Here is a 27,851-nt window from a genome sequence, read left to right on the forward strand (position 1 = left end):
AAAGACAGTGGCAGGGTTTGCACTACCAGAAAGGTGTGTGTTTTACAGTTGGTTAGTTATCTCACTGTAACATCCTAGGGTGAAAATGTGGCCCATTGAAGTCTGTGGGTCCAGAATTCATTCCTTTGATGTAACCACAAAGGAGAACCTACAGTTCACTAGCTACACACTTACCTGGAGATAAAGTTACTACTTGCCTTGGCCATGCTACAATTTTATAGTGACAGAGCCATTGCTTGTGAGCTATCGCCTTATAAAAAACAAACCACATTTATCCCCTGGTGTAAACTTGGTCTTTGGAAATTGCAATTCTTCTGCATCTCTGAGGATTTCACTTGAAGGCTTTCACCAGTAGCAAAGCATGATTTTTAAAGTACAGGCTGGTGTGGCTTTAACTGGAAAAACTGATGAAAGGAGTGAATTGCAATGAAATGGGAAGTACGTCATGCAGATATTTTAATCCTCTTTCATGCCAGGTTTAAGAAACGGCAACATATTCACATACATAAATGCGGAGAGCTGTCTAGATTTACAGCTGTCTTTGACAAGTAACTCCCTCTCTTTGTATGCAGACTTGATCCGTTTTACACAGCCTAAGCAAGACCCCTGTTGTGAGGTGGGGCTCTTGTCACCACCCCATATATTATTACACACTCTATTTTTAGCAGCTAGCATGCGAGTGCATTTGACGTCATTCCAGTGTGATTTAGCTCGGCTATGCCAATCACACTGCTCGCTATTCCCAGAGGGGTGGATAGTGGGATAGTCGGGGGCTACAGAACCAATTATGCTGTAATTAACTGCCTCTGCACAGGGTCACAGTGGTCCTTCCACATGACAATTAGGAGATAAAATTAGAATTGGAAGAATCTGACTCACATATTTAACCCTATTACTGCAATGGAATATATAGTTTTCATACAGCCATTACAATAACTTGATGTCCTATGCATGCTAAACGAAAATTTTAACCCTGCTGTGTTACATTAGAATGTTGCTGTTACTGATACTTTGTGTGTCCTCCTTCTTCTGCAACATTGACGGGTGCAGCACAGTCATGAGTGGAAACTGAGAGAGAGAAAACCAATCTCTCTTGCTTTTTTGTGTATTATTTTCACTTTATCTGACTTAGTATCTTGTGAGGAGTTCAGCTCAAAAGAGTTCAGAGTAGCTAGTTTCTAAATTGTATTTTGAAGGCTAATGCCACAAAAGGTACACTTAGTACAATGAACTTTAAAGTGGAAAATGAAAGGGAACAAGTAGATGTAAGATGAGGACAAAGAGACACCGAAGGAATTGCCATGTACTCTTATTCTTACTGTATTAGTGTGTATCTGTCCATATTGCATATTGAGAGCTTCCATAAAAATAGTTTGATGGCATTTTATTTAAACCATCCCTGGCAAAGTTTAAATAGATCTTTGTTCCAATTTGTGCGGAAGCAATTTCCTTCTAGAAAACAGATTATTTCTCTCAATACTGTTCTACATTGTTTCCCATCTGAAAGTTGGTGAAAGCTGTAGCAAGGCTTGCGTGCTGATTACAGCCTAGAAGGAGGCTTACAAATCAGACTGTTTCCTTCCTAATTGCAAACTTTAAACACAAAATGATTTTACACATCCTACTAATGGTTATAAATAGCTGCCGTTCAAAATAGCGTAAGAGTGGTACAAACAGCTTGCCTTCATGTGGCAGCTTGCGGGCAGGTTAAAACCACAGTAAGCAAACAGGACTTGTAAAGTGGTACATTGACATCACACCAGCATCACTGGAATATTGTGCCTTAATACTGCAGTGATAGATTTTTCACAAGGGGCGCACGACTATGTTCCTGTAGCAAAGACCATGTCAGGAACATTCTGCCTTGTTTATGTAGCTTTCAGCATAAGCCTTTTTTTTTGTTTTTTCCAGCAAGCCCCTCCCGCCATAGTATATCTGAGTGGAGGATGCAGAGCATTGCCAGAGATTCAGACGACAGCTCAGATGATGAATTCTTTGATGCACATGGTATGTGGAACCAAAATGGTGATCCGTTGTTTTATCTTCTTAAAAGGGTGGAGTCCGGGAGGGGAGCAGGCAGTGAGACCTCCTGCTTTGCTTGAAGCTGTATTAATTTTTAATCAAGGGTTTTATGCAGCCCTGTGGTAGCACCTCAAAAAATTCAGAGCAGCATCCAGCAGACTATTTAATTTAACATGGCAATATTTCAAATTTAATTAAATCTGGGTGGGTTTTTTTTAAGATTAAATTATCTTGAGTTCTTTTAACACATGGAACTTTCAGGTTTTTTTGGTGCAAATGCACCTAGGTAAAATTCTGCAATTCTCTACACAAGCTGTGGATGTAACTCTTAATATTTCTGATTCAGTGTGATTGAGAGTGCTTGTTTTCATCTAGCCAAGTGGTAAAGCTCATGACAAGTAGAGTCCTGCCTGAGAAAGAAGCGACCCTGGTATGTCTTTAGTGATAGTCCTTATTAATACCTTATATGCCTACAGGAAGAAATGCAAAGGGGAGTGAAAGGAGGGACTTTAGATGTCAGAGTTCACCAGCATTGAATTTTTTTTCCCCTGTAAGAAATAATTAGATGTTTTATAGCACGCTTTAGCTCTCTCAAAAGATCTTTGTGTTTGTTGTGTGTACCTAAAAGGAGTATGCCCTGATCTACAGGACTCATATTGTATATTTTACTTATTTAGTCAGTATGTATTTGCTAAGCACTAGCGGTGTGCTTAGCAATGGTTGAAAGCACTAACTATTGAGACACCCTTCTCATGATCATTTAACAAGCTAGCTAACCTACGCTGCTGAAGCTGACAAATGGAGTTGCTGGTCCCATTTTGTAAATAGTATTCCATTTGTGATTGTCCTTAGCAAGTAGTACAGCTGCTGAAGTTTTGTACAGAAAAGTGTTTGCTATCCAATATTATGAACATGTTCCAGAGTCTCAGGCTTTCCTTCAAACATTTTCTTGTGGGAAGTAGCATGCTCATATAGAGTAGTGACCTGTAAGACTGCAGGTTAAGTGGCTCAAGTACACAATAGGTCAGGGTTGAAGCCCTACATGTCATTGTCCCAGAAGCCAGGGATAACCTATTTCATATTTTTATTTATTAACTTATATAGCTCCTATAACAACTGTAGCTCAGGACTTTACCATAGAAATAAAACATATGAAAAGAAGTGAGTCATCTAAACAAACTCAATGCCATCCACCATGAAATTTACCTTATAATTACTGACTGACAGAATTGAATTGAATAACATCTGCTTAAATCATCTAGCTCACCTGCTGCTAATGCAAATATTCTTCCTTATTCTGCTTTGATTACATCCTATTCAGCTGAGGTCAAAGCATACTTAATTTGATTTTTTTTCTTTAAAAAAATCAGTGTTCTCAACAATGCATATTAAGGCTACTCTTTTTTTGGGTGGTTATAACATGCTACACCCTTTGTTGTAGACCAGATGGCTCTCTCATTAGACGGCAACTGCATTGGATTTGTGAATATGGATTGAATGTTTCTTACATTAAATACTGTCAGAACGGCTTGCTGGGCCAGCACCATGGAAACTAAGTGTCTATTGGGGTATGAGTCAGTGATGAATTCCATTCCTCATGAGAGCTTCCCGTATACATTCAGATTTCCTTGCTGAATAGTGAGTGTAATCTGAGTCTATAAAGATTTTTATCTTGTTAGACTTTCCACATGTTCTCGGTCATTGGCATGTTCTGGTAAAGAGAATTAAAACTACAGTAATATCTATGCTGTAATAAATGCTAATAACAGGAATAATATCATATTTGGTGATCATTTAAGAATCATTAGGACCTATAATTAAAACTCTCAAGGAAATGAGTTAAATATTTAAATTAAGTTCCTGGAGAAGCTTTGAATTTCATCTCCCCCTTTTGTTCTCTGTCTGACACGCACGATTTCTCTGATGTATTCCCGTTGGCAGAAGTATCATGTGGTGTTACCTGTTTGCACATTCTCTCTGTCCAGTGAAATCAGATCACTTCAAGTTTTATTGGGGTTGAAAGAATTAAACGGCATGTTGACATGACCATTTCCAGATTGCTATCTTTTTATGGTAGAGATGTTATTAAAAGCACTAAAAATAAACAGTCTTTACACAGCAGTGTATTCAACCCCCTTTATATAACTCTTAGCTGCTTATCAGATTTTCTGAACATAATAGTGTTTCAAAATCTTCTTGTACCTTGAAACTAATGATCTTCTTAGTAGCTGTAAAGGAAAAAAAAGAGTAAGAGAGACAACACTAGTCTGTGACTCTGAAGATTATAGCTTTTATACCTTGGAGATAGCTGAAATTGCAGTCATTTTTATGTTTATAACTCTTAGTTAAATTTATCACTTCTGGAAAAAATTGCTAAATATGGAACGATAAATACAATTAAAACACTATTAACCTTCAATGATAATATGATTTCAAATTAGGATTACCTAAAAGCTGAACAAAAGCAGTGTGTTATAAGCAGTTTTGAGAGCCCATTAGTGACTTTCTCTGCAGTGTCAGAAGAAAGAGCACACAGAGATGGTCTGCTAAAGAATTGGCCTCTGACCAGTGGACAGACTACAAGGCGGGGGATTTGTTAGATGAAAGAAGAGTTTTAGAATGATACTGATTTAGTACCTATCATCTCATTTGCTCACTATGCTTAACAAACAGTAATTTAAAGTAGGTAAAAGTTGTAGCAAGTGTTTGTGCACGCTCTGAGAACACATGTTCTAATTCTCTTCCAAGAGAGATTTGCTTTGCTGCTATTTCTCTTGAGTCTGGACAAGAAATACTAATTAAGACAGTTAATAACTGTTTAATTAAACCTATCTCTGTGCTCAACTGAATAATAGTGATAACTTATAGGAGGATAAGTGTATGCAGCAGATCCAGTAGTCTTTTAATATATTTCCATTTGAGAATTATAATTCTTTTAATAGATCAGATTTTGCTGGTTGGTTTTTACTAAGTCCTATCAGCAGTGTAGAAGAAACAAATATTTAATATGCTCCAGTTTCAGAGGCTCAACACTGAAAAATGTATAGAAGCTTATCACCATACTATCAGAGCACACTTTACCCAGCTTAAAATTGTATTCAAGGCCTTGCCCAGGAATGAGGAACCATTGCACCATTCCCTCTGATAAATCCCATGCTTAGAATCTAGAGAACAGAATGATACTATTAGGCAGGTCTATACATGAGCTGCTGCTGCTCGTATAAAGTGAAAAGCCTGTGCAAAGAGCGTATCTTGCTTAAATGTGACTAGGTTTAGGGTTAGATTAATTCAAATTTATTAATGTCCAAAATAGCCTCGGGAATTAGATTCACTTTATTCTTTATGCTTTTAGGTACCTGTGCTGTTAACAGTAATGATACTTAGCACTCTTTAATCCAAAGATCTCAGAGCTAGACAAACAATTGTATTACTTAGGAGCTCTTGTCTCTGCTGTATTACATTCAGTGCACACAGAGCACAAAAATATGATCCCTGTGCTGACCATATGAGTATAAGACTAGAGACAACAGATGGATATAGACAGGGATCAAGGAAACAATAAGTATGACTTCCCTATGGCAAAAAAAAGCTACTTCAATGAGTCTCTGAGCCTGGGTCACCCAACTTGGCTTGTGGAGCTATAAATAAGTGTACATGTTCAGCCTCAGCCTGGCACCCAGGTTCCAAAAGCCAATGGGGAGAGGGTCTCAGAACCTGAGCTTCAGCCCCAGCGGATATACTGCTGTCTTTGCCCCACACTGTGCGTGCTGTGAGACCAAGTCGGCTGACCTGGGCTCTGAGACTTGCTGGAAAGATGCAATGAGACAGCAGATATAGTCAAAACAATGGGCTAAGAAAACTAAGCTTGCAGCACCTGTCTCAGTGGATAAAGGGGGGAGCAAGATTGCTTTTGTCAAGTTCAGAGAGGAGGAGGATGTATGCAAGATGCAAGCTTGCATGAGAGAATTGGCTGTGTAAATGAATAAGAAAATCTGTATCTTAGAGATGTTATACAGGAAAAAATGGCTAGATTGAGGCATGCCCTGGTGAGGACCTAGAGATTGGTTGAAGATGGTGCCCATTGTAGAAGCATGAGTGACAGGATGATGGTGTTTTCTACAGTGATCAAGAAGAGATCTAGCTAGGATGGCTGAACGGGGGAAATCTGGAGCTCCATTTTAGGCACATAGAGCTTCAACTAATGGCTAGATGTTCAGAAGGAGAAATCAGAGAGACGATCCAAGGTTTTAGTTTGGTCAGGAGGAGACAGGTCTGAAGTTATAAGAGTGGATGAGGCAGGCTGTTTAAAATCATACCACAGTGTTTACAACATATTTTAGGACAGAAAATGTGACAAGGAAAACACCAAAACTTGGATTCTAACAGCTAACAATTTAAAGCTATTTATATACGTCAGAGCACTTGTGTACACTGCTAATGAACTCACACAGCTTTTTTTTAATCTTTAAAAATGCGTTCACTGCTAACGGCCCTGAGGGGTGGTGTCTGTATAAGATTCCAGAAATGTCACTCTCCATGTATTGCTATGAAACCTAGAAGTCCTGTTGAGTCAGTATGAATTGATAGAGTCAGTTTCAAGAACAACTGAGAACTTTTTTAAGATAGCACCAGATTCAATCATCACTGAGAATTGTGATCTGTTACCATCCGGTTTTTAAGTCTTCATTCATTTGGACTTGACGTATTTTATCTGCGAGTCATATAGCTGTAATACATGTATCTTGCCAAGAGTCCTAGACCATTGTGATACCAGAGTTAACTCAGTCAGTCACCATCCTTACTCCTGCAGCTAATTTGCACAGCGTCATAGAACACCAGAACTGGAAGGGACCTCGAGAGGTCATCAAGTCTAGTCTCCTGCCCTCATGGCAGGACCAAGTACCATGCAACAATGTATTGGTTACATGAAGAAGACTGCATAGATGGAGGATTTCATGTTCTGCTACTACACCCAAGTGACAGCACCAGCTTTTAGCTACTGGTAGATTATGCATACACCACATGTAAACATTAGCTTACCTCAGATTGCCTCTTATTACACACTTAATAAGACATACTCTAAGACATGCACACATCTTCACACATGTATACAAATGTATCATAAAAATATTTTTCTCTCTTTAAAGAGGACTTGTCTGATAACGAAGAAGTGTTCCCAAAAGAAATCACCAAATGGAGTTCAAACGATCTCATGGATAAAATTGAAAGCCCTGAATGCGATGTCCAGGGTAACTTATTTCTTTTTACTTAACATTATAGTTAGCATTTTTACAGTCACTTAATTTAATCTTCATGACCAGCCTCTAAAGAAGATAAAATTTGTTATCTCCCTTTTACAGATGGAGAAACTGAGGCAAGGAGAAGTGACTTGCCCAAGGCCTCAGAGAGTGTTACTGTCCAAGCAGGGCATAGGAATAGGAAGATCTTATCTCTCAGACTCTCTTGCATTCCATTTCCGTTACATTTCTTACTATAGCAAAAGGAATTATCTGACAAAATGATTAAATGTTCAGTCTTAAATCACCCATGTATTCCTCACACTTTTTAACTCCTTATTTCTCCTTGCTCTTTCCCCACGCTACATGTCTTTCTGTTAGGAAAAGTGTTAGCCTTCTCACCTTTATCCTTCTAATCTGATAATATCCTCCTTCTCTAAATCTTTTTGAAGTGCTGAAAGGAAATTGACTCATCAGGTTAGACTGATTCATCCAGTGATATGGGTGAGGAGAATATTACACTCCACTTTCTTGAATCAAGTAAATCTACACATGAAAGAGCAGGACAATCCCCTTTCCCTTGTTAGAGTTCAGACAGCCTGTTCTTGTATCACTGACTGTTTGCTGTATAAGGGTATCTCCCATTGCAGCTCTTTAATTATTTGAGAAGAACATGTAATACAGATATCTCTTGATGAAGAAACATCTGGCCAAATTTAGACTGTTAGAAATTCGCAATTCCATTTCCTTCAGTGGGCTCCTACATGCTCAGCCCAAATCTGTATTGAGCCCCTTTTGTTCAGTATGGGCTGTGTCCTCAGCTGGATGTTCTTTAGAAAAACTGCCATGCTAAAAGAGAGAGAACTACTGGGACATTTAATGATAGCATAGCTCATGGGTTCTCAACTGGAGAGGTCACCATAAGTATTAGGATCACTCATACCCATCTTTCCCATACTGCTAAATAGGAGGGGAATCTCATTAGGGAGTCCTGATATGGAAAAAGTTGACAAGCACTGCCACGACTGATGTTGTCGTTTATACAGCTACTATATAGAACGGAGTCAGTCTGTACTTAAAATAGAAACCTCTTTAATTCCAGATGACTTGTATCATGAAACATCAACAGAGTACCATGTTGGTTCCAGTGTGGAAAGGCTAAGCATCATAGAGGTAAGCACTCAGATTGCATTGAATTAAAATCCCGTTTGTTTAGAGAATGTAGCTGGTGAAGCAATGGAATAAATAGCACACTTCATTACTGCCAGTGCTTTTTGTGCATCCCCCTGCCATCTCTGTGTCATGAGGCTAGTTCATGACGATGCTTACTTAGTTCTTTCCCTAAGATACCTACCAATGGAATGTTGTTAACCATACATACAAAAAACTACAAAACTTATGAACTGCAATCATCCCTCAGATGAAGAAGCAAATGATGCACTCTTTAGCTAACCTAGCCGAAAACCTGTTCAGATGTAGCTGTGAATGCACAGTTCAGAACCCTATTTGAAAATCACTTTCCAACTTATAGAGATGGGTCCAAATCTGAGCCCTGGATGCAAACAACCCTGATGTTCTGGAAAGTTATGAGCTCTTTGTGGTTCAGACTCATCTTTTGTTGTAGAACAAATGGGGCAGGGATTTTTATTTCTCACTGTGGAGAGACATGTCGGCTCAAATCACATTAAGGATAAATCCTCCCAACCTCTAGTTTTGTTCCAAACTGGATATTTGAAGAAATGAGGTGGAAAACACATAGAGTTATTCTAAAATCTGGGAATTGTTCGTTATAGGGAGGAACTTTGTTTTATTTTACAAATTTAACAAGTCTTAATTATCCAAGAGAAATTATATTTCAAGAAACATGTGTTTTGAAATCATTTTCTAGGGTTAGATTGTATTAAATAATCCAAATAGCTCTCTCCACCCCTAAACTAGTAAAAAATTTCTTGGGTGTCCTTCCCATCCCTTTATGAGCAGAAGTCATTGAACTTCACAGTAAAGGACCCTCCAGACAACTGCTGATAAACCTCCAGATGATTTGTTCCAGGTGATTCATTCATCTCAGAACTACAAAGGGAAGAACTACACAGACAAAACATTTATTACTGAAAGTAAAAGCAATACTGACCTGGTAAAACAGTTCCTCCCATGCTTTTAAGGATGCACTTCCAGATAAGAATCCACTTTAAATACACTGTAGGTCAGAGTGAATGAAGGTGTAAGTAATAGTGTAAGTTACAGAAACTAACAATAATAATGAATAATGCTTTGCTCTTATACAGCATTCTATCCACAGCAAATTCGAACTAGAAACTCTGTTTCTTGAAGTCTTTATATATTATCTAGACATCTTTCTAAAAGATTCTGTCGTTCAACCAGAAGTTATAGGCTTGGCACAGGATCTGTTGTATGAAATTCTTGGGCTTATTTTGCATAGGAGGTCAGGCTAGATGATCAGAATGGTTCCTTTTAGCATTAAAGTCTGTGATTCTCAAAGTACTTTTGAGCTGGATTGAGTATCATTACAGATAAACACTTCATTCAAAGATCTTGGCTCCTCTGACACTGGGTGAATGCGTGGAAGAGCTCACACTGTTATTACTTGTGCTAGGGAAAATTAAGCTCTGAGTTATTCTACAGAACTCATGATCAAACTTACAAAATTCATTACAAAAATTATATTGAATTCCAGAAAAAGGAATGCTCAAAGAGCCAATGCTTGGGTTAACCTAATAAGTGCTGGAATGTAGACTTTGATACCATACAGGGAGAGAGGAGTCATGCAGAATTCCCACTGTGTTTTTTGTAAATATTATGTGATCACCTTGAATGTTTGACTTGGTCCGATACAGCGAATGTTAGTAAAAAAAAAAAGTCAATGACCCAAGTTATTACTCACATTTTGAATAATATGCTACAGGTTAGACTGGCTATTTTTGTGCACACTTTCTGGGGTATCTGATATTTTGGGAAGAAAGAATCAGGTTTCTTTAAAGATACCTTCTGGGACTTGAAATAAACCACTTGCCCACCTTTGTGTATCTTGAAGTACACAGTTACAATTGTATGGGCAGTGTGTGTGTTTTGCTGCTATTGGGTAGGAATCCGCCTCTGCCCTGCAAGTCCTAGTATTTCAGGGGCAATGTTGTACGAATATTTTGAAATGCTGTGAAATAAATGGTGCTAAATTAACAGTGTTGTCATGGCAGATACCAAAGGCATGGGGGAAAGAAGTACTTCCACTATATTTTGTATCATTTCCTTTTAGGATGAATCAGTGCAGCCATTAATGCAGCCAAGCAAAATCCATGTCCTAATCTTGGTACTTCATGGAGGAAACATCCTGGATACAGGAAGTGGTGACCAGAATTCTAAACAAGGAGATGTCAATACTATCACAACAGTGTTTGACACGGTCATGAGGGTGCATTACCCAGCTGCTCTTGGACACATTGCAATCAAGCTAGTCCCTTGCCCAGCCATCTGCTCAGAAGCCTTTTCACTGGTATCCAAGTAAGTTAGTGCTCCTTTACCTTGGAGTTGAGTACATTTGTAAGTTTTCTTCCTGTTGTGCATCTATAATCAGTATTGGTGGGGTATGCTCTGTACTGGATGTGGGTGCTGATTATTGAGGAGAGTGCACTTTATTAATAAACCAGCCTCAATTTCATACATAGCTGTAATGATTGCAATAGCAATGCAGCCAGAGTTCTGCAATTCAGTTATTTAAACGAATCAGATAAGTATTTAAATTTGAATTTACAGAGTTATTGTGCAGGGGTCATTCTGACTGTATGTGTTCTCTGAAGGTTTAGGTTTAAAGAAGGAAGAAATGTGTTTACCCCTCCCTCAGGGCAGCAAGAAAACATGCAGCTTTTGTACTTTGAGGGTATTTTATGATATGAAACTGATTGTGTGGGCTGCAGATGGTGAACTCAACGCAAGCCTGTCTCTTTCCTTTCCTTTCCTTTCCTTTCCTTATATTCAGCCTCAGCCCCTACAGTTATGATGAAGGTTGCCTCTCTAACAGTCAGGATCACATTCCACTCGCTGCACTTCCTTTGCTAGCAACATCATCCCCACAGTATCAAGAGGCGGTAGCCACGGTGATTTTGAGAGCCAATCAAGCCTATAGCGAGTTCATTAAATCACAAGAAGGCACATCATTCACTGGCCAGGTGAGTAAGCTGCTACTGTTTTTAGTAACAATAAAATGAAGAGCAAGCAAGAGTCCCTCTGAATCTCTGTTTTTATTAATCTCTTGAAAGAGCTGGAAGTTTGTCAGTGCTGGCCTAGTTTATTAAAATGTTTTCTTGGGTTTTTCGTTTTGTTTTTAAGATAAAGATTTTCCCTTATTTTACATTGTTATTATTGGAGACTAATGTTCATAAGCAGAAAATGCAAATTAGAGCTAAAAAATTAGCTATAAAAACTTGAAGTTTAAACATAAGACCCCTTCGGTGTGATATATATCTCCAAATGAGGTGTAAGAAATGCTCTTTATCTGTTTTAAGTATTCATCTGGTCCCTATTACCATAACATCTGAGATCCTCACAATCATTAATGTATTTATCCTCATAAAAGCCCGAGCAGTAGGCCAGTGCTATTATCCCCATGTTACAGATGGGGAACTGAGGCATGGAGAGGCAATGTGACTTGCCCATTGTTGCACAGGAAGGTTGTGAGAAGAGAATTGATTCTGGGCTTCCTGAAAACCATCATGGTGCTCTAACCATGGGAATGTCCTTCCTCTCCATGTATGACAAGTGCTTCTGCCTATCCTCAGCATTTATAGTCAAGAAATTCACAACTTCCCATATGGAAAGAAATTATCTCAGCTCCCTCCTCAAGCCAGAACTGCTCCATAGCTGGAAACCTTCCAAGGTAGCTAACAGCCTGATAGAGAGGAACTGCGGATCCAGAAGTCACTCGTCTGAGACGTGATGGCCAATAATTCTATAACAGCTTGGGCTAGCTAGAGCTCCTGGGCAGATATTATCTGATTAAGCAGTGATGCCGATAAATACATTAAGAATCTCATGTTACCCATTTTCTGGGTTCCGTTTCTTTAGTCCTTTGGCCAGTATTTCTGTGAATTCAAAGTGAGGGGGATTATTTGGAGTTTTTTTCCCATCTCTGGTTGCTCTTTCAGGTCTGTTTGGTAGGGGACTGTGTAGGAGGAATCCTAGGATTTGATGCCTTATGTTACAGCAATCAGACTGTGTCTGAGAGCCAAAACAGCAGCCGACGAGGGAGTGTTGTGAGTGTGCAGGTAATGTAGCCTACCAGAAACCAGTCATTATAGCCCTGTTAACCACAGAACTTCCCAGTGTGCCCCTGGTTTTAGGCGAAAGGGGTGGTTCCACCTTTAACCTTTCCCCACTCTACCTCCAGTAATCCCCCAAATGTCGTAATATCAGCAATAGTTACCATTGCTAAACCACTTGACAAAATATAAGGACGCATTTTAAAAAACACAGACTATGTCTAACTTATTTAGGGCTTTCATCAGAAAAAATAAAGCTCCGTTTTCCAGTTTCATGAATGGTATTAGCACATTGGAGGTGTGTGCTTGTGTCACCACTGTTGAGGTTGGCTTTGCCCAACCCTGCCATGTTTTATTGTTTTGTATTGTAGGCCAGCTTGGTAGCTATAGTTGTTCATGTCCTTTTTACGCTTTTTTGTTGTACCATTAGGTAAGTAAAATAGAAAAAATTCAGGATTGCACCTAGATAGGGAAGGTGTGTTAGGAAATTGAGATATTTTTGAGCTGGAACAAATGAGGAGGCAGTGAAATTATTTGAAGAGAGAGGGTCTGATGTGGTTGCACTTCCGACTCAGCTATCTGATGCATAGGCCTGTGTACTTCAAATCCTAGGACACTGACCTCTTGTCTCCTGGAATAATTGTGAACAATAGTTACTGTTCCAGTGGCTCCAACCTGGAGGCCAGCCGACACCTCAGCAGAAGCAACATTGATATTCCTCGTAGCAACGGAGAGGATCCAAAGAAGCAACTGCCTCGGAAAAGGAGTGATTCATCAACCTATGAAATAGACACAATAAAGCAACACCAGGCATTCCTTTCAAGGTAAGGCTTCAAAGGAACAGTGAGTCAGGAGTCCTTGGGGGCAAGAGACGCAGCTATGGGCAGTTTTAATGTTGGTTTGTAACCCTGGGGAGGGCAAGGATGAGGAATGTTGTTGAAGAATATCAGATGTGTTCAGATTCCATTTGCAAGTGTGGACTTTACAGAGGAATTTCCAGCAGCATTGTTTGTTGCTGTGTGATTCTGAGGACAAAATGAAACATGAGCTGCTGCTATGCTGCACCCATGTTACTTGAGGAGGGCAGGGAACAGCTGCATAAGAGTAGCATCAGGTTGGTGGTTTGGTTTGGTTTGGTTTGGGTTTTTTGCCATGTTACATGCAGCAGGATGGAGGATCCCTGAACAATGAGCTACTTTAAGTCTGGATATGAACACTAATCCTGGACCCTTTCCAGATACCCAGGATCCTTCCCTATCCTTCTTGAGTCACAAGTCCAGGTAATGGTCTCTGGCTTCCAGACCATGGGGTTTGGAATGTTCTAAGCACAGCTCCAGAGAGTAGGGTTGCCAGATGGTTTCACCAAAAATACCAGACACCCTCCTCCCCCCCCTCCAAAAAAAAAAAAGCGCCGGGAAATTTTTGTTGACCAAAGAAAAGTACCCCGGAAACATGTTGTTGAGCCAAAAAAGAAGAAAGTGCGCTGGGCTACTGAAATTTCATTGCCAGGCCGCTCCCCTTGCCATTCCCCTCTCATCCCCGCCACGTGTCCATTGGGTACGAAGCCGAGAAAAGCAGAAAATACTGGACATTTTATGTGTCCAGTATTTTCTCAATTTCTTTACCACACAGAAGGCAAAAATACCGGGCTGTCCAGTTCAATACCGGACACCTGCCAACCCTACTAGAGGGTCCCCAGAATTTCTCTGCTTTGTCCAGTACTGACCCTGACCCTGTTTAAGGAGCAGCGTTGACTGGCTCTGAAGGGTGATTCCAACCAAGCATTCTTGCCTGGAGTTGGATGGCAGCAGTCTAGGGCTTCACATGTCAACCCTGGAGATGAGGGATTTTTCGGAACTCTCCACAGTGAAACCCTTGGAGAGGAACTGGAGATGAGATGAGCGTGGATCCTAAAAGAACAGAATCCCAGGCATTAAAGAAGGAAAAGACCAATTCAGTCCCATCCAGTATGTCTCTAGTTAGTGCAGAAGTGTCCTTTATAGGTTACCAGATTCAGGAAAGACACAGTTTGCTGTGAGGAAGGTTTTTATTCTTGCTCGTCTTGCCTGAATTTTCACTTTCAGGAAATATTTTTTCCTGAATCCCTTAGTGCACAGACCCAGTCAGAAGTATGTTTCATATTTATTCTTTTGCCCACACATATTGCTAATACCACCTCTGCTGTTAACCACCTTCTCCAAGTCAATGTGTATCCCTTACTGAGCATGGAGCCTGTTCAAGTACATCAAAAGTTTGTTTCGGTTTCTTCTTATATATTTATAATGAGGCTCATAAGTAGCATAATACTGAACTTTTTAAATGGTTCTCTAAATAATCAATTTATTATTTTTGATTGAATTACTTTCCTACAGGAAAGTCCTATTACCACTTAGATCTGGGGTGGGCAAAAATTTTTGGTGGGAGGCCACTCCAAGCTTTTGGACAGTGGTCAAGGGTTGCATTTTTCTGTGGAGGAGGTTGCAAGGTCTAGGGTGGGGGTTCGGTGCAGAAGGGCTCGTGGAGTAAAGGACTGGGGTACAGGAGATGGGGGGAGGTGCGAGTGGGAATTTGCATGAAGGAGGGGGTTGTGATCTGGGTGAGTGGATTGGGGTATAGGGTCGGGGGGGTTGGGTGCAGGAGAGGATTCTGGCCTGGAGGAGGGGCTCTAGGAGGAGGTGCAGGGCCTGGGAGAAAGTTGTGACCTGGGGCAGGCAGATGCAGAGGGTTTGGATGGTGACCAAGGGGAGGGAGTTGGGATGCAGGAGGGTTGGGGTGCCAGAGGCAGGCTCTAACTGGGAGATGCTTACCCAAGCCAGCAGCCCGGCAGCACCCCCAAGGCAGGCTGGGCTCCCTGCCTGCTGCATTCCCAGGTCATTTTAAACTGCAGGCTTGTTCCCTCCATGTGGCTCTCAGCTCCAGGAAGGGAAAGAGGCTTGTGCTGCTCCCCTCCCCCAGGCCAATCTTTCAGCTCCTATTGGCTGGTTGTTGCCATCCAATAGGAGCTGAGGTTTAGGCTGGGGGCAGGGAGATCACAGGAAGCCTCCCCCTCCCTGCAGAGCAGAGAGCTGCGTACACTGCGCTTTAAACTGCGGCAGTTGCGTACCTGACTGTCCCGGCAGGGTGGTCCGCAGGCCAGATCCAGTGGCTTGGCAGGCTGGATCTGGCCCCTGGACCTTATTTTGCCCAGCTCTGACTTGCATACTATTCAAGGAGTGCCTCTTTGTAGCAGGATTCTTGTGTCCCGATTGCTGCATTTCCATCAGCTTGTGGTATTAGGAAGGTTCTAGATATTTTCTACTGGTCCTTCCTGTTCACTACCTGACAAATGATGAAGCCTGTAGGCAGCTCCCAGTTTCATTTTCCTATACCAGCTCGGGTCTTATTTCCATTCCAACTTGGGGGCTTGGACTCTGCTGGCGTATCAGGGCTCTTTACTAAAAGAGAGAAGCTATGAAAGTGAATAGCATGGGAACATTGAGCTGCTATATTAAAAAAGATGGCTGCATTTAGGAAAACCAGTAAGCTCTTTCCAGCAGGCTAATTAAAGACTCTTGTTGTAGCTTATTAAGACAGCCTTCTATATTAGCCAAGCAAATGCTAGCCAAACCAAAACGTATTGCTTTCTTCTCTTTGTTTGCTCTCAAAGCCAGAGAGGTGTGTGTCCTGGACTGAACTAAGGAAGATGGGTTTATTTCACTTCCTGTTTACGTTGTAAAATGGATGGTGTGGGCCTGATGTGTATTTCAGATACTGGCAGTCCATTGTGTTTACCCCTCTCTGATTGCATATAAGAAGCAAGTTACATTATTGAGCCAATCTGTTTACACTCTGCTTATAATGGTTGATTAATGAACAGGGATAACCAGTACAATCTTCTATTACTACATAACTTTATTACTAGTATCAGTTTTCACTATGAAAACCAAGATATGTTGTAACATGGTTACATGACTTAGTGCAGAGATCTTGGCAGGAGAGAGACGCAAGTTTTCCTAATGAGCACAGCAAATGTGTGTCATTCAGGCAGCCTGGCATATGGCGATCTTTCCATCAATCCCCAATTCAGACTTTTAACACATGCCGAAGACAGATTAATTTTCATTCGTGTGTTAGACTTATCCACTTCTTTGGGATAAAGCCCAGCAAAGCCAGAGCATCATCTGGTGAGACGACCACACTTCTATTTTTAAATTCAGTCCTTCTGTACAGCTACAGTAATTTGGTGTGTTGTTTATATATCGTTGTCAGTCAGTTGACTTGCTACTAAAGACAATTTGATCCAGTTTAATGAATGCAGCTGTTGCATTCTAAAGGGAGAGCAGGACAATGTAGATTGTTTGGGGTGTGATGGATTCTGGTTCCCCCTCAGATCTCATTTCCTTTGATCCCCAAAAGGGCTGTTGCATGCCCACTAAAATGAGAAAAACCATACCAAACCTAGTAGAGTGGGCATTCTCTTTACCATACCTGACCTGAGGAAGGCTGAAGGAAGGTGCTTAGAATGCAACAGAAATTGGAACCCATCTAGAAACTCCTTTCCTGCCACAATACATCATGACATCTATCATTTTGTGTGTTCATTTGAATCAAGCTCCTGATGGGTTAATTCTCCCTATGAGTGTGAACTTATTGCTTATTAAGTTGTCTTAGAGTTACACATAAGACCATCATGTTTCAGCTCTGACAGCTAAAATGGTTCTAAATTTATCAGAGGATTGTTCTTTTGCGCACACACTTCTAACATCATACATTCTAGCAGTGCAACCTCATGGAGAATTGTTCATATCATAGGAAGGGAAACATACTCATTTGAGCTGTCTTTGCTGTTCACGGTCTTGATGCCACTGTTTTGATTTTCTCAGTAATTTATGTGCATAGTATAAGCAAGCTTAATAACTTACTCTCATTGGTAACCAAAACTCTAGACATAGAGCGGGCTGTATATTACAGGGAATACATGACAGTGTAGCATGGAGCAAAGGTTTTAATAGTGTCTGTCTATTTTGGCAGCCAGTGGAAGTACTGCCTCTGGGGTACTACCTTACTCACCACAATGAGGAAATAAAATCAGAGTGAAACCAATTTACCCTCTTCCCAATTGTATGTGTCATTTGCAGCTGTTAATTTGTCAGACTGGCCTTCCTGGATGAAAGATGAATGGAAGGGCACCTGCTCCAGTATTCCAGATGGCCTAATACACACAGCCGTGTTCCACTGGGGACTCCAAGGCAGCAGCAATCATAGGACTTCACTGCACACCCCAACAGCCACTATGTTTTTAGATGTGCCCTTAAGGAATGAGCACCTGCTGCCTGTAGAGCTAGGGCAAATTGCTGTGACTCTTCTAGAATGCTGCCCCAGAGCCAGCAAAGGCAGTGTTGTTTGGGTGATGCATTACTCCAGGCCCATAGAACTCTCCTGTCAAACCAAGCTGTCATTTAATTCACCCCACTTACTTTACAGGACATTTTTTTCAAAAATGTTACAGATAGCTTCAAAATACTCTGTTGGTATTGATCAGTATTTTATGTCTTAAATTCCTCCTGCTGTAAATAATAATAATACAGCCAGATTGCCTTAGTCCAACTCTGTAGGCCCTGGGAAATTACAAGTCAGACTCAGATCCCTAGAGTCTGAAAAAAAAAACCCTCTTTATTGACTAAAATAATCTTTTTCTAATTCATACATCAGGATACATAGCATATGATAGCTCACAATCCACCTTTGCTAGAATAGAAATAAGCACTTTTTCCTGTTGAAAATTGGAGTTGAAAATTACTCATCCAAGTAAGAGAGCGTGTGTTTCTAATACTATTGAAGTTCCAGAAATATTAAACTTTATATTGTCCCACACTCAGTGCCAGATCTATGCACAAGCTAATTAAACTACAATTTAGGGCCTCTGATTATGAGGGTCTCTAAATACAATACTAGATTTTAGTTGAATCCTTGCCTACGTACATAGGTATATATGCAAATATAAAACTTTATTTCTATTTTCATTGTCCTTTCTGTTAGAATATACACATTTTTGGTAATGCTATGGTCCCTCTTAAACGTGACATAGTATATGGCCTCACAATATTTTAATCCGGGCCTGCCTGCACTTCAAACCCACTCAGTTTTGCAGGGAAACAAAACTTTGTTTCAGACATTGTGGCGCGGGGAAGAGGGACAAATTAGGGATACGCTTTATATTTTTTTAATTGAAGTTTTCTGAGGTTGCTCAGGATGGAACAAGAAAGTGTTTAAAATGTGAAAAGTCATGATACACGTGGGCAGAATTTAGGAATGGGTATTGTTGGTGCATGATAAATGCAGCTTATCACACGGTTGCTCTCTTCATCACATGGAAATCTCCACCATATTATATGGGGTATAAATGTGTATATGTTTTTATACAAGCTTATTCTGTTAGAAAACTTTGTGTTACGCACCGCTTAAGAATGTAGGAAACCCCTTTGCAGATTTTGATCTTTCTTTCTCTTTCCCCTCCCATTTTCTTTTTACTTTCCTTTGTAATACCCTAACATTTGTCCAACTTCCTTGAGGAAGAAATGGGTAAGCAACAGCTCACTGCTTTCTGTAGCTTTGAGAAATAGAGTTATAAAATAAAAAAAAGATGAAAGGAATTATGTTGACTAGAGGAGAGACAGTAATAGAAATACATGTACTTGGAGTTAAGTTAAAATTTATTGTAAATGCTGCCTTTTGCATGGTACTTTAGTAATTTTTGCTTGCTGTTGCTAGCATACAAATTACTACTTCCGTAGTGGCAGCCAGCATTATACTTAAACTTACAAAAAGTGCATTAGAGATTGGAGGAGTGGGGACAGGAATCCTAAAGATTGTAACTCACTTGTAGCTTAAATTTATCGGCTGGATCATATCAGTAAAACAAGGGTACTTTGCTTTGATAGATAGATCACTAGCGTGGAGAAGCACAGGTAATTAATGGATATGTTTCCTTTTGTTAAAAGGAAAGTCGTCTACATGATTGGCCACAGTACCAATCTGTGTTCATTTTCTCTAAAAAAAAACAAACAGACCTTTATGAATAACATTTTGGCTTTTTACCTTGTTTTTATTTATTGATTTATCGTTGTTTTAGTTTACATTCTAGTGTTCTGAGAAATGATCCAGGATCCAGACGATCGAGTAGCTCCACGATGTTGGATGGAGGAGGCCTTGGGAAATTTGAATTTGAGATCACTGATTTCTTCCTGTTTGGATCTCCCTTGGGCTTGGTCCTTGCATTGAGAAAAACTGTCATCCCAGCTCTTGACAGTAGGTTTTGGCATGTACCGGTGATTCTACTAAGTGGTCATTTTAAATATCTTCTACTACATAAAGCTTTCAGACTTACAAAGAGGGAATCCAGTAATTTACATGAGATGAACTGTAGAACGTACAGTAAAACTAAATTATAGCTGTGTAGTTCCACCTTACAAGTTAGTACTAGCTGCTCATGTAAATATATATTATACAATTTGTCATTTAACTCTAGACAACAAAAATCTAAAAATGTGCTGCAAAAAATGTAGTAAAGTATGTTCCAAAGGAATATCAGTTGTCCTGATTGATTTACTACTGGAGTGTGATGGAAGTAAGCACTCTTTGAGGGCTTTTCTCCCCCTAGTAATGCACTTTACAAATAGAGAATCACCTTTTCAGTAGATTTATACAAACCTTATAAATAACTTTGTAATACTTGAGAGTTTCTTTTCTCTCCCTCCTTTTCTGCTTAGTCTTTCAGCTGAGGCCAGCCTGCCAACAAGTGTATAACCTGTTCCATCCTGCAGACCCATCTGCCTCTCGCCTGGAGCCCCTTTTGGAAAAGAGATTCCATGTGTTGCCTCCCTTCAGTATTCCACGCTACCAGAGATTCCCATTAGGGGATGGGAATTCTGCTCTTCTGGGTACGTTAGTTTCTGTCTGTTATCTGCCTATGGCTCAATGGCTGTTCTGAGCACAGTTGATGACATCAGGGAGTGTTTTAACTGTGTCAGATGCACAGGATTGGCCTCAGTGTTTAGCTTCTTTGGAAAATTTTCAGGCAAGTGGATTCCTTTTTACAAATTTAGTGTCTTGCATCCAAAATGCCATTGTTGTCACTTATTATATAAAATCCACAAATCACTATGAGTCAATACGCAATGTCCTCTATGTTGTGCCCCATTTTACATGCCAGTCAGCGCTTGAGATTGGAGCTCCGTTTCATAGGCGCATGATCAGTTAGGCCTAGATTTAGTGACTTGATCTTTCAGGGGATCAGCAATGGCTGGGAGGGAGCAAAGCAAAGCCATGCAAGGAATGCAGTTTGCTTTGTTGCACACTATCTATATGCTGGAAACAAGCTGAGGGGACTGAGTGCGCAAATACAATTAGCTATGCATGACACATTCTGTTGAACTGCTACCGCATATTTTGCCCATGCAAATGACTGAAGTAAGGGGGCAGTTGCTCAGAAAGCCCACTTTCAATTCCTCTAATCTACCCATGTGTAACCCAGCAGGTGGAGACTTCTTTCAGCCTAACAAACTTATCTATAGTGAAACTCCATTTATATGAAATCAAGTGCAGATTCCTGATTATTTCAGTGCATCTCAGTGTACAGATTTAAATTCTTATGGAAGTAAATTACCATTTGTTTGGGGGAATTATTTTCTCACTTTATGAAGATTTCAGTATAGATACTGTACAATTATGGTCAGTGATCATTTGAAAAGCTGTATAGGTTTTCCTTTTCTTTTCTTGTACAAATACCATTCCTGTGCTTCCCTCTAACTTTATAGCTGTTTTAACTGGTAAGGCACTGAATTTAGACTTATTTGAAAGATCATCTGTATTAGCTTCTATTCCTCTACTTGAAAATAGGTCCTTTGTAAAAGACCCTGAATTGTAATTGTTTGTATGTTTTACAGTTTGTGGCCACATGTTGGTTGTTCTTGTCCTTCTGTTTTCTTCCCCATCTGCTTCTAGTTGAGACAGTCCAGAACAACCCCATTCTTCTCGTGGAAAGCAGCCCATTGGTTGCTCTCCAGCACCAGGACAGCTTCATGGAAACCAGTATACCTGTTCCTGTTCTGAATTGGCAAGATGTTTCCAATAAAAATGCTGTTTTTGCTGAGTGTGTGTAACCTACCCTTTTCTAGAGTCTTGTGTTGTGTACTTGGGGCGCTCTTTGGAGAATGGTCTTCCACCTCATAGGACTGAAAGCTTTGCACTGTGTGCCTGAATATGACAAGTGAAGTACCTGCATAACCACTATTCTTGGGTCCCAAGCAAGAATGGGACCACAAGTCACTGGCAGGGAACGGTAGAAACTGAGCTGTGAGTTGTCTCCCCTTCTGCTGCTAATGCTTGGAAGATACAATTGGAATTGCACAATGAGTTTTTCCTCTGGTCTAGCTACTGGAGATGCATCTAGAGGCCAAAAGGCTCTGGGCCGCAGGCTTCCCTTTCTTTTGCTTGAGGCCTGCCTTGAAGCTGATACAATTTATGCAGTGTACAAAATCAGCCATTGAAACTGACCCATGGTTTTTGCTTGCAGTACACAAAGTTTGCCAGTGCAGTCAGCACATAACTGCAAAATAAATCTATAACAGAAAGTGACTAGATATTGTCATGATGCACATTTTATATTTAGATAATTTTTCAACACAGTGGACAAAGCTTTCAGGACCCAAATGTTTTTAATTGATTTCTCAAATAATTTCTGCTTTAAAAATAAGGGTTGTTTTTTTTTGTTGCTATCAAAAATGCTGCATGACCATTTTTTCTCAGTTATAGCTGATACCATGTCTGCAAGTTAATGACTTTATTTATTTTCTCCTATCTATAACTTTTTTATGCTTCCCGCCCCCTTTTAAATATGCCCCTTGAATAGCTTGAACCTGCAGCCCTTACTCATGTCAGTCACCTCTTACCCATTTTGCTGAGTGCTAATTTCAGAACAGCAGTGCCCACCAATGGTTATATTGGATAGAGGATAATGCAGAAAGATTTTCAAAGCAACACATGCATGTTTAGGTGCCCAATTGCCATTCATGCCCTTGGATACTCTCTCCCCCATTGTTCTCTAGGAAGGCCAGTAAGAAAGGACACTACAGTATTGCCTACTATTGCTTTCCAGTTCACTGACACAAGGTCACTGAGCCTTCATCCCAATTTAGCTGACTGACCGTGACTATGCATGCAAAAGACTCTTCTCCCATCTCAGGAGTGTCATGTGGCCTAGCTTTGCTCATGTCTGACTCTACCAATGGGGCTGCAAGTGAATTTTCAGGACTAAATAAAAAGCTGCTTGAATCTCTTTTTCTTTTGCAATTAAGGGTGGAATTTTCCAAAGCATTGCTATCATTGGGAGCAGAGTTAGGCCAGTGCTGAGAATTTTGTTTAAAATGCCATTCCAGTTTTTTTGCTTTTAACTGCAGAAAAGCTCCTTGCTTCAGTGCCACAATGCAACCTATACATTCCTTTACAGGGCACTGTGCTGCATTGAAACAGACTGTTCCTTTGCTCCATGGAACCCTGCCAATCCAGGAACTTAACTTAATGCTACTGATGGTTTAGATAGCTCAGTACTGGACATTTGGTGTTGTAGTTACTGAGTGCATTGAAAAATAAGTCTTAAAATTAAGAGGTACAGCATTTGATTATGTATGAAACTCCACAGTCCAGAATTGGAGAAGTGAGGATTTTCTTCTCTCCTGACCCTTTGCTCACTTTGTAACTACAGTGGAACTTTACTTATTCGCACTGCATCAATCTATGCACTCTGTAATACACACACAAAGGCAGCTTCTGCAGCTTCTCAGCCAAGATCTGCTAGTAGTTGTACCACCATGTGAGCTTTCCTGTTTCCAAACCTTAATTATCCATACAAAACACACCATCAAATCTTTATTACACAAGGTACATTTAACGCCCCCCCCCCCCCCCGGATAGTTTGCAAAAGCAGGTGCATGTGCCTTGAGGGTTACAACTCTAAAGCATCTGGCATTAGTGTAAGACCACGATACAAGACATGATGGGCCATTAGTAAGGTTAAGATTTTGGCATTGATATTTTTAGTAAATGTCACGAGTGGGTCACAGCCAATAAAAAAAAATCACAAAAGCCCATGATCTGTGCATGACTTGTACTGAAAAAATATCCAAGATGGGAAGCTTTGCTATAGGGCCCCCACTAGGGAGCTTAAATTTTGAGTAATTGACTAATTGACTAGTCGATTAAATTTGCATCGATTATTTGATTAGTCGATAGGGCACCTCCACCTTCGAAGCGTAGCAACAGCCCTAGGGCCATTGCTACACTTCAAAGGCGAAAGTGTTGCCGGGAGCACGGGGCCAGTCCCCACAGCATTTCAAAGTGGCAGCATCAAATGGAGCCCAGGCAGCACCAAATGGAGCTTGGGGCTAGCAGGTGACTCCCCTGCTAACCTCAGGCTCCGTGCAGCACTGCTGCTTTAAAATGCCACGGGGAGCCTGACGCCAGGCTGCATGCAGTGTTTCAGAGGCAGCGCTGCATGGAACCTAGAGTCAGGTGGAGACTCTCCCACTGACCCCAGGCTCCATGTGTTTGCTTATCGGATAGTCAACTAGTCATTCACATCCGTAGCCCTCACACTGGGCTCAGTGGCTATGCAGCGTGTGTCCTATTCCAGCATCCCTGTCCTCTGGACCATGCCAGATCTCCAATGTGGAACTGTAATCAGCTCCCACACTTGACTTGTGCCCAAAACTACCAATAGGAGGTGGGGGGCAAAAAGAGCAGTTGCCCTGGGGCTCAGTGATTCAAAGGGGCCCAGGGCTCTTAGCCTCCAACATTGCCACTGTTGCACTGGTGGTGGTAGAAGCCCCAGGCACTTTAAATTGCTGCCAGAGCTCCATGTGGCTTTGACAGGGAGAAAGGGGAGACAGTCTGTGGGGCTGGCTGCTCCCAGCCGTGTCCCTTCTGTCCAAAACCTCACCCCTTCCAGGAGTGCACAGCTGTCCCCAACACACAGACACCTTTTCCACGGACCCACAGACGCATCAACTCCTCTGCTTATGCCCCTTTCAGAATGTGGTTTCAGTGTGTTTCTGGTAAGGATGTAAAGGGGTAACCAGTTGCCAGCATGCTTACTAGAGTAACTGATTAACTGGTGCCTGGTCCGGCTGGAGCAGCCCCCCACCCATGGCATGCTACAGTCAGGGAGCTTCTGCCTACCTGCCCATGCCTGCCGCACCACAGGCGAGTGTCTGTGCCAATGGCCCAATGCAGGCTGGTTAACCAGTTAAAATGTTAACCAGTTAAACTATATGTTTAAAGGGGATTTCACATCCCTAGTTTCTGAGCTGTAAATTTATTGAAGGAAATGCAGGTGTAAGCATGAGCATGGTATGGTGAGACATATTGTGCAGCAACCTTGATAGGTGGCAGCTCAATCCACAATGAAAAGAGTGAAGTGGGGCATCAGCGTACATCCGAGGAGAGGGTAACACTAGCAAGGTCCTTTAAGGATCAATCATACAGTGTATTTGAAACACAAAGTGTTACACTCTAGCTGGGCCCTAGACACTGGTAGTTCCTGCGGATTTGAGTTGATCAGCTTGTAGCATTTTTTCCTGCAGAACACATAACTGCTTTTATCAACATTTAACTCCACCTTCTACTGCTTTCAGCCATTCTCTTTCCCATCGCAACAGCATAGTTTGCTTCATTTATATACCAGGGCCTCTGTTAAATGCAAGTATTCTAGAAAACACAAAAAGTCAAGATTCCAGGTAGCAAGTCAGGAGCAACAGGCATTCGGGCTTCTTGGATCAATATTCAGATGACTCATCGTGCAGTAGCTAATACAACTCCAGACTGACCACAACCAAGGATATTTAATTTTCAGTTAGATCATTTCCCTCATAAGTGAAATAAATAACTTAAAGCTGACTTTTGTTGGAAGGGAGAGGCATTTTCTTTCTTGCTTTGGTGTTTTGTGCCTGCTTGCACAGAATTGATTGGTAGTTGTGAATGAAGTTCAGATTCTAATATTCTGATTATACAGTGATAAGGCAGCAAGGTAGAGTTTTAAGATGAAAGTTGCGAACTCACAGTTTGATTGCTGTATCAGCTTTGGATTTCTTTAGGTACATTGCACACAGTTTCTTTAAATTGATTATCTCCATGTGCATAGCAGATGTTTGTTAATTCAGCCTTGCAACACCCCTGAAAGGGTAGGTAGGTATTGTTACCAGTAAATTACAGGTGGGAAAATGAGACACAAAAGTTAAGTGTGGCATTGAATAAGTCACAACAGATCAGATAAGTCACAATCACCTTGACTTCCAATCTGCTGTGTTAACCACTAGGTTCTATGGTCCTTTAAAGTGTGTTTTTAATTTATAATTTTATAGAACTATTATAATTTTATAATATTATAATTTTATAGAACTATTATAATTTTATAGAACTATTATAGAACTATAGCAGTTTCCATCTAAGAAGATGCCCACATATACACTTCCTCCATATGAACTGATTTTTACTCCTCATTCCCCTTGTGTTTAGTTCCTGAAGGATAAAGCCAAACTTTTCAAGCCCAGAGCCTAAAGTTGTGCTTGTAAATCCAGATTTTAGGTAACAACATAAAAATAGCCTGATTTTTCAAACAAGCTAATAGTCCCAAATCCCATTTAAATTGAAGGGAAATGTGAGTGTTCAAAACCAAGGCTACTTTTACAGAGTGTAAGAAGTTAGGAGTGCGACTTGAGACCTTCAGTTGTACAACTGATGGCTTTCTTTTTTTAGTAAATGAGGGCTTATGCAGCTCACGTTAAAGTCTGTGCCACTGTGTCTTTATTGGTGTTAGCCAGGCTATGTAGATTAGCCATGGGTATTTTTGCCAAAACTGCAGCCCCACCATGTATTGTAGTGTAAACACACCTTAAATAGAAGTCAAACTTGAGGACCACCCTGGCATCACTGTCTTCTCTTGAAAATTTCCCCTTTAGCTTAAAAGGTGCCATAAAACCAGTATCTCTCAAATAATTTTTTTTACCTTCCTCTCCTTTCCCACATTGCTATGGCTACATGTGAATATCTGCATGCCACATGTTTCTATTCTTGCTGCTCAAGCAAAATCTATTCTGATTTAGTTTGGTTTAAACCGATCATTTTACTTTTTGTGAGTCCAACAGTGATATGCTAAATGGCAACTCTCTTTTTACCTGCTCTGGTGTTTTCTTTCTTTTCAAAATAGAGCTGGGTTGAAAGGTTTTGCATCTGAAAGCCAATCCTTATTTGCTTCCTTTTTTGCCTCTTGATTTCATCTTGCCTGGTCTCTGTCTGTTGGTCTAATATTTTGATTTCCCTGTTTCAACTCCATAGCAGATGTTGTTCAGTCTCATGGTGCAGTCTTCATGGAAAATGCGTCCCTTTCCACTCCCATAACAACCTCTCAGTTCAGGGGGTTCCGGAGGGCCAGTGAGATCAGCATTGCCAGCCAGGTCTCAGGAATGGCAGACAGTTACACTGCTTCCAACATAGCTAACAGTAAGTGTTTCGCACCCTCCAAGATTTATTCTCACTATAGCACTGAAGGAGCAGCACCATACACCAGGCTGACCTCAATGGGTAGGACAGAGACATAGAAATGTTCTGTCTTTATTTTGTGTATGTGTTTATGTTTAATGTATAACCTGGTTTGGAGTTAGCCACTGTTTTGCTCCATGATCCTTTGAACTTCATGCTGTGCCGAGTTGTCAGATACAAAATAGGGATGTGAAAGTGTAACCATGTACATCATTAACTGATGAGCCTGAGCTCATCAGTTAACCTTCACTATTACACAGGCTTTTGGTACTCACAGGAAGTCAGTTTAAAAACCAGCTCCCCATGTGCACTGGTCCCTTTGGGGTACCATCTCCCCCCACCCTTAGGTGCTGCTGACACTGTATCAGAGGCTCTCATCTGCATGTAACCATGTAACTGCTGAAAAGTGTCAGTGGTTACACATGTACTTAAGCTCATTTTAATATTTCTAATACAAAGAGTTGGGGAAAATAGCACACAAAAAGTATTTCCTGCTGTTAATAATGTTTCCTGATGAAGAGTAGTCATAACACCTGCTGATTCTCTTGTATTTCTTGCTTAATTAAGTTAGTAATAGCAGCATAGTACAGCAGACTGCATGGCCCTGGGTCATCTATGAAAGAGATTTTGCTCCTTATTAAAGGAAAACCACTCCTTTATCTATTGCAAAGCAAAATCTATGGAGCTCTCTGATCCACTGGAAAGCTGACCCCTGACTAAAAATATGCATACATGTCAGAGTGGTTTTGTT

General features: G+C 40.7%; 1 protein-coding gene and 1 long non-coding RNA gene across 15 annotated transcripts in view; one reads left to right on the forward strand and one right to left on the reverse strand.

Moving 5' to 3' along the window:
• The window catches only part of LOC142818511 (uncharacterized), a 39,580-nt gene extending 12,682 nt beyond the window's left edge, over positions 1-26,898 (reverse strand). The window contains exons 1-3 of one of the 2 annotated variants that reach the window (XR_012896012.1): positions 26,737-26,898; positions 9,391-9,456; positions 2,233-4,250 (exon numbers count right to left, since the gene is read on the reverse strand). This is a non-coding gene — a long non-coding RNA (uncharacterized LOC142818511). Of the gene's footprint in view, positions 1-2,232; positions 4,251-9,390; positions 9,457-26,736 lie in introns of those variants that run through there. The other variant, XR_012896013.1, reaches the window with a different exon arrangement.
• Positions 1-27,851, forward strand: part of PITPNM2 (phosphatidylinositol transfer protein membrane associated 2) — a 263,306-nt gene that overhangs the window by 205,855 nt on the left and 29,600 nt on the right. For 7 of the 13 annotated variants that reach the window (XM_075898565.1, XM_075898564.1, XM_075898562.1 and 4 more), the window contains 11 exons: positions 1,912-2,007; positions 7,170-7,271; positions 8,362-8,432; positions 10,531-10,775; positions 11,251-11,440; positions 12,416-12,535; positions 13,142-13,353; positions 19,641-19,816; positions 20,278-20,448; positions 21,512-21,661; positions 26,897-27,061. In XM_075898565.1, coding sequence (XP_075754680.1) covers positions 1,912-2,007; positions 7,170-7,271; positions 8,362-8,432; positions 10,531-10,775; positions 11,251-11,440; positions 12,416-12,535; positions 13,142-13,353; positions 19,641-19,816; positions 20,278-20,448; positions 21,512-21,661; positions 26,897-27,061 — 1,698 coding nt within the window. Of the gene's footprint in view, positions 1-1,911; positions 2,008-7,169; positions 7,272-8,361; positions 8,433-10,530; positions 10,776-11,250; positions 11,441-12,415; positions 12,536-13,141; positions 13,354-19,640; positions 19,817-20,277; positions 20,449-21,511; positions 21,662-26,896; positions 27,062-27,851 lie in introns of those variants that run through there. The other 6 variants (XM_075898566.1, XM_075898569.1, XM_075898570.1 and 3 more) reach the window with 6 other exon arrangements.

Source organism: Pelodiscus sinensis, chromosome 15 (genome assembly GCF_049634645.1).
Source record: "Pelodiscus sinensis isolate JC-2024 chromosome 15, ASM4963464v1, whole genome shotgun sequence".
Taxonomy (NCBI): Eukaryota; Metazoa; Chordata; order Testudines; family Trionychidae; genus Pelodiscus; species Pelodiscus sinensis.